The sequence below is a fragment of the Lycium barbarum genome, chromosome 3, assembly GCF_019175385.1.
Source record: "Lycium barbarum isolate Lr01 chromosome 3, ASM1917538v2, whole genome shotgun sequence".
Classification (NCBI taxonomy): Eukaryota; Viridiplantae; Streptophyta; class Magnoliopsida; order Solanales; family Solanaceae; genus Lycium; species Lycium barbarum.
In genome coordinates, this window is record NC_083339.1 from 114,015,454 (window position 1) to 114,026,553 (window position 11,100).

The window sequence follows — 11,100 nt, forward strand, 5'->3', positions numbered from 1 at the left end:
CTATAAGTTGCAAACAGCTTATAAGCTATATAAGCTGCTTTAGATAAGTAAAGTCAAATGAGCCCAATTATTTTTTTGAGTTTATTTTAAGCACAAAATGACTTTAAGCTGGTCAGTCAAACACTCAAAAAAGCTGAAAAGAGCTTATAAGCAACTTATAAGTCAATCCAAACGGGCTCTTAGTATAAGTCTCAGCTAATCCTTCCTTTAAATATCAGGTCGGCTAACCTCAACATCAAGTCTTCCGTCTCCTCTCTTAACAAAAACACACACAAAAGTCATAGTATATCTTTGTCTTCTTGCTCTTGCTTTTTAAGTATCTGAAACATAATTTTTACACATTAATTTTGTTGAACTGTTGTTAATTTGTTTGAAAATGGGGTGCAAGCCAACAGAGAAGCCAAAGCAAAAGCACAAGAAGGGATTATGGTCCCCTGATGAAGATGATAAGCTTAAAAATTACATCATCAAGCATGGACATGGCTGCTGGAGCTCTGTTCCCATTAATGCCGGTTAGTTAAATTTAACTTCCTTAATTCATCTTCATATTTTCATAACATGCAACACATTAGTAATTTATAGTTTATTGTTTCTTCATCTCTAACTCAAGTGTAATTATCTTGAGGCTACTTAATTTCCATCTTAAAGATTTTCTCAAGTAGATAAGAAGATAGACATAGCTTTTCCAACTTTACCCAAATTATAATGTCCAAGTTTAAGCACTTGAAATATTTCATGCTGAATATATCAAGTTATATACACTATATAAATATATTTTTACATTTATCAGTATAGTATAATTTGCGATATTACATGAAAACGTGAAAAAATGAAACTGGATTGTTGTATCACATCCTTGTCAATGACAGCAATATCATGCTTTGAGGATCATTGGAGATATGAGCATAAGCATAGTTATTGTTAACCCTTTTGCCTATTTTTAATCTTTCATGAATGACTTCATTCCAGTTGGGATCATTTTACATTCATTCCAGCTGGGATCATTTTACCCAAGTGGCATGTGTATTTGTAAAAGAATAAAAAAAAAAGGTGTCTTTATTATAGGTAAAACATTTGAAAGTCTTGTTTTTAGGAAAAGTCGGAAAATAATAGTACATAAAAAAAAAAAAAAAAAAAAAAAAAAAGAAACTTCAAAAAGTTCATTGGCTTATGCAAAAATACACCTCAGCCGAGTTCGTTATCTTTGGCGCAATACTTGGGAATAGTTTTTAGGAACAACAGCAATAAGTCAACAACATTACAATTTTCTGATATAATTGAAAAATTCAACACCGGCAGAGATAGAGAGAGAGAGATTAATTAAGACCACTTCAAACATGTATTATGTCGGTGACGTTGGTGATTTTATCTCTTAATATAGTAATCACTTATTTTACAGGCTTGCAAAGGAATGGAAAGAGTTGTAGATTGCGGTGGATTAATTACTTAAGACCTGGCCTAAAGAGAGGGGCATTTAGCTTGGAAGAGGAAGAAACAATATTGACTCTTCATGCCATGTTTGGAAACAAGTAAGAAAATTGTTTCAATTGTGTAATCATTTTATTTAAAAGTTTAATATGTTAAAAAGAAAAGTTTACTTTTATTAAAAGTTTATATAGTCAGTGTAAGAAATTATTACACTATCAGGTCATATTTAAATAATTTAATTATCTTTCAAGATTACAAATCCCATGTCAAGGAGACTTATATAGATATCCTTTCAACGACCTGCTAGCTAGTGTAAGTCTGATCTTACACTAACAACATATATAAATCAAACTCTATACTTAATTAGTATATTTTCAACAAATACCTTGAATGATTCCTCTTATTCTGCTTTTTAATCGACTATAATGTCCAATTACTCTTCTGGAATTCGAAGAGGTAGTCAGCTTTGATTATCTACACCATTTTTAATTACACATATACTACTATGTGGTAAATAATAACTGTAAGTTGACTACAAAATAATACTAGTAATTACCAAAAAAAAAAATACTAGTATTTCAATAAGAATTCACCTACTAGGCTGCCCATTTAACAAATATTGTTATGACTGCGACAGACTTTTTTCAAATAAAATGGTTATGTAAAGGGTGCACCGTGCAAGAGCAAAGGATATAACATGACATTTTATTTGTGGATTTAACTTATATACACTGACATCCTAAATGTTTTTAACATTAGGAGTGTGTTTAACCCAGCAAGTAAACATTTGGATTTAATTTTACAAACCTTAAGAATTTGATAAATGAAAATGAATTTGTTTTACTTAATTTTATGTATCTAATTAAGGTTCTGTATCAACAGGTGGTCTCAGATTGCACAACACTTGCATGGAAGGACAGATAATGAGATAAAGAACCACTGGCACTCTTATCTAAAGAAGAGAGTAGCCAAAATGGCAGAAAATGAAGGCCACACTAAATCTGGTAACACAGAATCTTCACCTTCTTCCAAGAAATTGACTCCCCAGAATTCCAGTTTGGACTCATTTGAACACATAGAAGGATCATTAGCAGATTCAGATCAATCTGCTTCACATGTGGACTTTCCAAGAGAGCCTCAAAAAGTTAACTTACCCAAAATATTATTCGCGGAATGGCTTTCTTTGGATCAGTTTAATGGGCAAGGTTTCCAGAACTCAGGCAATTTTTATCCTTCCAAGAATAACTTTGGCTATAATAATTCAGAGTGCCAACACGCCTTCATGAATGATGTACTGATGAATGATGAAATTAGTTATGCTAATGGCATAAATCAAGAGGTTAACAACGGGATAGTGGATGATATTTTTCAACCCCAACTCAAGTTTGAGGATCCCATGTCTGCAAATGGATTTGAGGAATTTATGTCGGGGGAATTCGACATAAACGATGATGTGATGTACATATGAGTTCACCTTTTAGAATCTTACAAAATTGTGGTATTTACTTTGGAGGTAATAAAGCAGGAATTTAGCATATTTTTACCATAGACGCCTTCTCTTTTCTTGTATTCCATCTTGTACAAAGTCTAATTCATTGTATCTGTACTAATGAAAGAGTTGCAAAGAAACCAGGTAATAAAATGGCAATTAAACAAGTTGGAATCAATTTGAAAGAGTACAACGGCCGTCTGAAATCACAAGCTATAATCAAGAAGTTCAGCAGATAATATAGTACTAGTTTTTATTGATTTTGCAAATGATGATATTTTTACAAGGTGGTAGAAGGCATATCGATAACCATTTGACATTGCAAGTGGCAAGTAGTCTAACAGGTAAACAATTTGACATAAAAAATAAATACATTAAGTTAATCCATTTACAGGACAAATAATCAGATGAATAAGGCTTCAAATCCAATAACAATATAGCACAAATCATGTGCCCAGAGGCATCTTTATCTGGTTATGTCCACGTTCCTAATTGGCCCCCGCTAGTCTCCAGCCAGTGGATATCCTGACGATTTCTTCATTTACACCATTGAAGCATTTTCCTTGGAGACATTAGAAGAAGATCTTTCATGTAAAGTTTGGTTCACCATTATCGAAAATCATCTTGGAGGATTAAGCCGGTCCATAGAAGAGCAGAAGCAACAACGAGAAGGATTGTAACTGGTGTCCATTTCAGCGCGATGATCTGGATATCAAACATCAAAATTAAACCCTCTTTCTTATTGTCAAATATAAGAAGATTAGCATTGGTCAGCGGTACCACATACCTCAAGCCTTTTAGACCCCCAAATTGGAGAAGTACTTATATGAGCTTCCGTCATTCTCTCTATCATTTCTGATAACATTTTGAAATAATCCAATGCATAGTTTTAAATATCATAAGCTATAATTGAATTTAAACGACAGTAACCACGCGACAAGCTTACCTGCTCTTCGTCTTCTCTCTGTTATTAGTGATAATTCCTCTGTCCTAATATCGACATCCTTTTGACGATGAGCATTTAGCTTAGATAAATTTGCCTGTGTTCTTGTATCCACATATTGCTTCCTAATGTTGCCAATGATAGTATCTGTGAGACACAGCCAATCATGCAAAAAGCAACAGCAGAAGAATTTAGACTAAACCATCTTATTGCCTTAACTTTAGGATTAAACAGAGGAATTCGCTGTACTTAAACTAGTGCAGCTACTATAATTGAACTGCAATGAACATTGTGTATATTACCAAGTTTGATGAAGGTATATGGCTTTGTAATTCTGTCAGCGAGGCTCCTATCTAGTCTTTCAAACTCCAGCTGCAAATCTTGTAGATAATGGAATGCCAGCTTTCTTGGATATGATGACTCGAATAACGTTAGGAAGCAAATCCCATTCTCAACTATGTAGCTGAAAGTTAGCACGAAAAAGACGTAATGTAAAGAGCTAATTGTGGAATGTAAAGCTACAAGAAAGCTAAAGCAAAAGGTGACAATTAAAATGAAGAACCAAAATAACAGAGAAATTAGTATATGTTTTGATAACTGAGAAATCTTCAAGCTTGTTGCCGCATGATTTAAAATAGGATGGATAATGGATTAAATTTCAGGAACTCGTAACGTGCGTCTAATCCGCACATCACATCATGTACTACATTTCTCGTCTAATTCACACATCACATCATGCACTACATTTCTACTAGTGAACCAAAACCTTGAGGCCAGTGGCTTAGTGACATAGACTGAAGTGTGTGGTCAGTTGAACATCGCCGGGAAATTATACTGTGTATACAGAGACTAATATTGCGTATATAGGTAAAAAATTACTTGTTATAGATATATATTAAATTTTGAACACCGTTGGCGCAAATCCTAACTTCGCCATTGCCCGGGCATACTATTTTTTCTTTTAAATCCCCAAAAAGATATTGTAATTTTTCGAGACATATGCTGATACATATCAATTTACTGAATGGTATTGCTAAAGTTGTTGGATTCTTCTAATAAGCATATGAAAGTGTTTATAGAAGAACAAAACAAAGGAAAGTCACATTCTAAATAGACCATAAAAGAAGCAATGTAGGCATGATAGAAAACAAAATGAGATGTAAAAGTAGATGAAAGAAAAGGATACTTGAAGCAGTGGTGATCTACAAGAATTGTCATCTTGGAGGAGGGCAAGGCTTGTAATGAAATTTCCTTGAGAATGAACTCAGCTTGTTGCTTGTAAGTTGTTAAGACATCATTCTCTTCATTAACAACATGTCTTGGACCTTGGGCTAGGGGCATTCCATCACTCACCCTCCCTATAATTGTCACCTTCACCATCCCTTAACAAATTAAAAATAAACAGGAGTGCTAGAAAGTTTCCTTTTTCTTATCTTTCCGCAATAATCAGTCTTATGATCTTCTCTTTGTCTATTCCTGTTAGAATTTTTTTCTTCTTTGGCTTTGATTGGGATATATATATGTGAGTAAATTGTAGGCAGCTTTAATTTTTGGTTATGGTCAATATAAGGGGACAATAATTATGACTTTTATAGCAAATAAATGGGTGAGGGAGGAAGGAAATGAGACCAAGAATATTGAAGAAGAGAACTTGGGAGTGAAGTTATTCTTTGTTGTGATCAAAAGTTCTGTACACGCGGTGCAGGAAAGTCTAAAGAAGTCCATAGGGTGGCCAAAAAGTACTAAAAGGATACAAAAGGAAGAAAACAAAAGTAACAGCTATCCTAAGGTTTTTCTGTTTTCCTAAGGTTTTTCTGTTTTTGGTGCATTGGAATGTTAAATAGAATACTATTTAAATCTTTCATGAAAACGTTATTCCTTAGAGAGGAAGAACTCTTTCTTTCTTTTTTCTTTGTGGACTTGAGAAAGGAAAATGTAGTCACACCTCACACTTTCAACTATAATTAATTACCTGTTGACTGAGGTAAAAATATAACAGCTCATTAGTTTAATGCTCCTTCTTCGTATTAATTACGTTATTTATTGGACCCTGTCGAGCTTGTTACGGGACGGTTTTAAACAACGAGGTCAAAATAACAACGATAAAAGATATGAATGTAGAAGAAAATAGAGAATAACGTAGAGAACTTTGAAATTACTTTTTATATGCGTCTATGAAGGTTCCGAGCAAAATTTGCTCAAGTGACTGCTGAAGTGTTCAAGTTCAAGGCATGCACTTTGCTAGCTCTTCTCTCAAATGGAGTTTGCAAAACCTTTTTGTAAAAAAAATACCACACAAACAACTTAGCAGTTCAGGCAAAAGTTTTTCTGAAAAACCTTCTATGGCAACTGGGTGTTTGATGATAAATATCACTACTTCTTACTGGCAAACAACGAGATACAATTTGTACGTTGATGTCTATTTAAAAAAATTGTCCTTTATTTCAACTTAACTTGAAATAAGATAATTTGAAGTTAAAAAACTAGTTTAAGAAGTATTGCAAGTAAAATAATAATTCACTTACAAAACTTTTTTCTACATAAAATTTATGTCTTAATACAATTTCAATTCTCATACCCATTTACAACTCAACTTCAAATGCTTGTTCTTTCAACTTCACTAAAAAGACGCCAATATAAATTTTTTTAACTTTAAACTTCTTATTTTACCATCAATAACATGTTTGTAATAGAATGTCATCACATGTATTCTAACATCACAATAGGTTCTAAATGTACACTTGGCTTATACTAAAAATCTGTGTTTCTTGAATACCGTAAATAATCAAATATTATCATATAAAACAAAATAAAACGAGTCATTTAACAAGTAAATACAAGCAACAGTTCATGATAAGTGAAACTGGTAATACTATGAGATAAGGTATGTGCTTGCCACAGTAGATTAAATTACATGGCAAGTGTAAACCTTTTTTTACAAATTAATCCAAATAAAAAAGAAATGGGGCCCCCCGAGACGCATTGCAATGCTTTTGCCTTCTTCCGCTTGTGATGAAAACAAGGAACTTTTGGGTCATGCTGGGCCTGACATGAGTATTCTTGAGGCCCAAGCTTTACTAATGATCTACATCATCAAAGTCAAATGATTCTTTCATGAAAAATATTCTAATTTCGAGCGTTGTTATTAGATTAACTTACTTCTGAGCCAATTTCTCGTATGGTCACTCAACTTAAGGAAATTATCTAGTAAAGTTATTAATTTCTTTTTTCCTCATATGGTCATTCAACTTTATATCTTTGGCTTTCAAAGTAATAAGGGCCAAAATTCACTTTAAATATAAAAGAAAAAGAGCCAATGTAATCGCTAAAGTTTGAACTTTGAGTTAAACTAACCCTTATTTTTTAACACCGAACATTCGAACAATAATAGTCCTCCAACTATTTTTTACTTTCTTGTTTCGTAAATTAGATGGTGTTCGTCCTATAGGTAAGTTCATAATATAGATTTTTTTTTTAAAACAAATCATTATGTTTAAAAGTAAAAAGAAATGAAGAGCGTTAACGTAGAGGGTAAATAGGTACTAAAAATTTTAAATGAGATAAAGGGGAGTAATAACTAATGTTCGAAATTAGGAGAGATATTTAATCTTTTTAGCAGGGTTGGAGGGGGAAGATAATTTTCACCCAAATAATAGGGAACAGGGTTCAAAACACACTCAAACTATGGACAAAGTTGCCATAACACACCTGAACTTTGCGGGAGTCATATGACCCCCCCTGGACTTATTTTTTGTGTATTATCTATGCTTTCAAATGGACAAAGTCACCCAAACTCGTTTGAGTGTATGCACGCGCTCCACTACAGGAAATTTGATTTTTAGCAACCACTTCTTAACGAAGGGAGATGAATCCGGTCGTTATAAGTGCACTTATAGTGACCAAATTTTTTTCCAGTCATTAGAGCTAATTTTTCTTTCAATTATCGTGCCTTTTGCTTTGTGCCTTTTGTGTTGAGTTTGTGCCTGTTCAAGAATTTGTGTCTTTTGCTTTCCTTTGTGTCGAGTTTAAAAGATTTAATTATTCTTCAATTGGGTATTTTTTATATCTCCACTTTCCAAAATTTCAAACCCAAAAATACTCCATTGTAACGACCAAATCAAACGGGTCTTTTTCGATATTATATGGGATTTGTGACATTGTCGACATTGAAAACATGATTAATAATAGTGGATTAAGATAGTAGAACCAGTAAACAAAAACTCCATTAGGGACGTCGAGTTTCGACTTGAAGCTTTCAGATCTGGATCTTCAAATTCCGAATTTGATGAATAAATTCTTGGTTGCTGATTGTTTGAAGCTGAACTCGAGCTTAGAAGACGTCTGGAACGTGAAGAAAAACTGAACGACTCCATGACTGCCATGAACAAAGCTTGAAGCTTCAAACTCGAATTTTCGGGTTGCCGCAAATGAGCTCCATTTCGAGTGGGTGATATATCAAAAGAACCGGAACGTCGAGAGGAATTCGAATATGAAATTTGGTGATGTTTGGCTGAGATTTAAAGTGCATTAGGATCAAATTTCAGTCCAGTTCTCTATGAAGAAGATGAACAGTAATTTGCTGCCCAGATTTTGCCAAAGTTGCCATAACACACATGAACTTTGCGGGGGTCCTATGACCCCCCTTGGACTTATTTTTTGTGTATTATATACACTTTTATATGGAATCTTACGCGCTCAAAGAGAGTAGATACAATCGCTTGTACAGGTCACCACATAAAGGCGTACAAAATACACAAAAAATAAGTACAGGGGGTCATAGAACCCTTGCAAAGTTCAGGTGTGTTATGGCAATTTTGGCCATAGTTTGAGTGTGTTTTGAATCTTTTTCCCCAAATAATATTACAAGATTGACAAAATAATATTCGAAAACTTAAAAAACAAAAAACAAAAAAAATTAGTACACAATGATGGTATAGAATCTCCTCATTTTATGTGATGTCGAATGATTTATATTATTATGATGATGTTCTTCAATATGCATCAAGTTTTTTTTTTTTTGTTTGTTCAAAGGAATTCATCGTCTTCCTAATTAATTACAAATTTTCTAGCAATAATCCTACTGTAGAAAAAACTAACAACTACTCTAAACTATTTTATCAAAATAAGGATTATTATCAAATGAATAAATAGAAATATTATTTTATTGTTGAACTTCTAAGTTTCCAAGCAAATAGAATACATATAGGCTATTTCATATTCTTTTTTTAGCAGTGATTAAAAAAAAATCATTTCTAAAGTTGTTAGTCACAATTTTTGTGTGTTTCGTTACTTTTAATACCACAGTTAGAGTTGAAGTAAAATTGTACTATTTTGCATAATTAAAAAGTTGTTACTGTTTTATCTTAAAGAATAAGAACTATTTTAATTGAAAATTCAAACTTGACTACTTTGTCCCTTTTTCTTTTATTTTTAAAGTGACTTTTAGCACTTGTTATTTTGTAAGGCAAAGGTATAAACTTGAATGACCATATGAGGAACCAAAAAAAATAAATGACTTTACTAGGTAATTTGCCTAAGTTGAGTGACTATTTGAGGCACTGACTCCTTATTTATAGATTGTTTGACTATGCTTTTAAAATTAGTTTATTTTAAAAGGTGTTTTTGAAGAAGCAGTTTGTATTTAAAATCAATTTGAAGGTTACTTTTGAGTAACAATTAGTGTTTGGTCAAGCTTTTAAAATATGTTTTTATGTATATTTTCTCAAAAGTGTTTCAAAAAGTACTTTTGAGGAAAAGGTACTTTCTTTACCCCCTGTTTGGATGGTGGTTTCCCTTGGTTCATTAATGTATGGTTTTCTATGAAACCATGTTTGTTTTCATTGTTTTTAACATTATGTGGTATGGTGTTGTAAACCCGTGGTTCATCCCATAGTTATATAACCATGAAAAGTCCTAATTTTTATAACCACGGATTTGGTGGTTTTTCCATGGTTACGTATTTTATTTCCCCATTATACCCCACCCTCCACCATCCACTCCACCCCACCCCCACCCTACCACTCACCCCCATCCCACCCCTCCCCACCCTCCACCATCCACCATCCACCCCACCCACACCCACCCTACCACACACCCACCCTACCACTCACCCCCACCTTACCCCTGCCCTACCACACACCCCCACCCTAACTACCCCACTCCTTTGCCACCTACCCCCACCCCACAACAACTCACCCCCACCCTACCAAGTACCACCCACCCCTCCACCACCCCCACCCGCTACCTACTTATTTTTTAAAGTTCTTATTTTTTTATTAATATATATAAATTAATTTTTAATTAAGAGTTAAGGGTATTTTAGTAAACCTACAAGTTATTATACAGTACCATTCGGTCAAACCAAACAATACAAATGTTATTAAACCACAACAAACGATACAGTCTATCCAAACATTGTGTTCATTAATACAGTACCATACAATACAACACCATACTGTACCATACCATACTGTACATTAATGAACCACGGGAAACAACCATCCAAACAGAGGGTTAGCGTCTGAAAAACAGTTTGTGTTGCTCCCAGAAGCACTTATTTTCTCCTAAAAGCTTGGTCAAACACTTCACTTTTTTATTTTGAAAAAATGCGCTTTTGACCTCCCAAAAGTTTGGCCAAACAGGCTATTAATTTTTTTTGGTTGAAAATATTATGCATAATTCCACTTTAATTTGTAAATTATTATTAAGAAAGTCGCTTTAACTATTCGTGAAACATTGAATACACAGCTGAACCACCTTATGAGAGACCTTTTTGGAAAAATTCTTGTTTTTTTGGGACAAATGAAACACAAATATAATGAGAAGAATACCCTTCAAACTATATTTCTTTCAAGTTTTATTTTTAAAATTATCTTGTGTAAGCTGGAGGAGGAAAAAACAAAAAGAAGGATGATGCCTCCTGTCGGATTTGTTCTACAAAGGTCAAAGTCATAGATGGACCCCTGAACTTGTCCTGATTTTTCATTTAGACCCCTCAACTGAAACGTTAACCATCTGAACCCCCGAACATAAGATAAATTGTGTCATTTGAACCCCTCGTGCCAGCTGGGCACACGCGTGAAGCTCACTGCTTTAAACAGAGCGTGAGAGACCAAATTTCTTCTTTTTTAAAATTTTTAATCATTAAAAATTAATTTTAACAAAAACTCTATTTAAATAATTTTAAAAAATTGAAAAACCCAACCCATCCTCTCCGATAGCCCACTCACCGCCACAGCTG

At 33.6% G+C, this 11,100-nt stretch overlaps 2 protein-coding genes across 2 annotated transcripts; one reads left to right on the forward strand and one right to left on the reverse strand.

The window, feature by feature from the left end:
• Window positions 1-266: 266 nt before the first annotated feature.
• On the forward strand, window positions 267-3,060 carry LOC132634026 (transcription factor LAF1-like). Its single transcript, XM_060350350.1, has 3 exons — window positions 267-512; window positions 1,400-1,529; window positions 2,311-3,060. Exons 1-3 carry the CDS (start codon window positions 377-379, stop codon window positions 2,894-2,896), a joined length of 852 nt encoding a protein of 283 aa, XP_060206333.1. The 5' UTR covers window positions 267-376; the 3' UTR covers window positions 2,897-3,060.
• Window positions 3,061-3,144: 84 nt separating this feature from the next.
• LOC132631888 (25.3 kDa vesicle transport protein SEC22-1) lies at window positions 3,145-5,575 on the reverse strand. Its single transcript, XM_060347614.1, has 5 exons — window positions 5,047-5,575; window positions 4,163-4,323; window positions 3,864-4,007; window positions 3,705-3,772; window positions 3,145-3,622 (listed from the first exon to the last, which is right to left on the reverse strand). The coding sequence occupies exons 1-5, from the start codon at window positions 5,238-5,240 to the stop codon at window positions 3,527-3,529; spliced, it is 663 nt and encodes a 220-aa protein (XP_060203597.1). The 5' UTR covers window positions 5,241-5,575; the 3' UTR covers window positions 3,145-3,526.
• Between the last annotated feature and the right edge of the window lie 5,525 nt (window positions 5,576-11,100).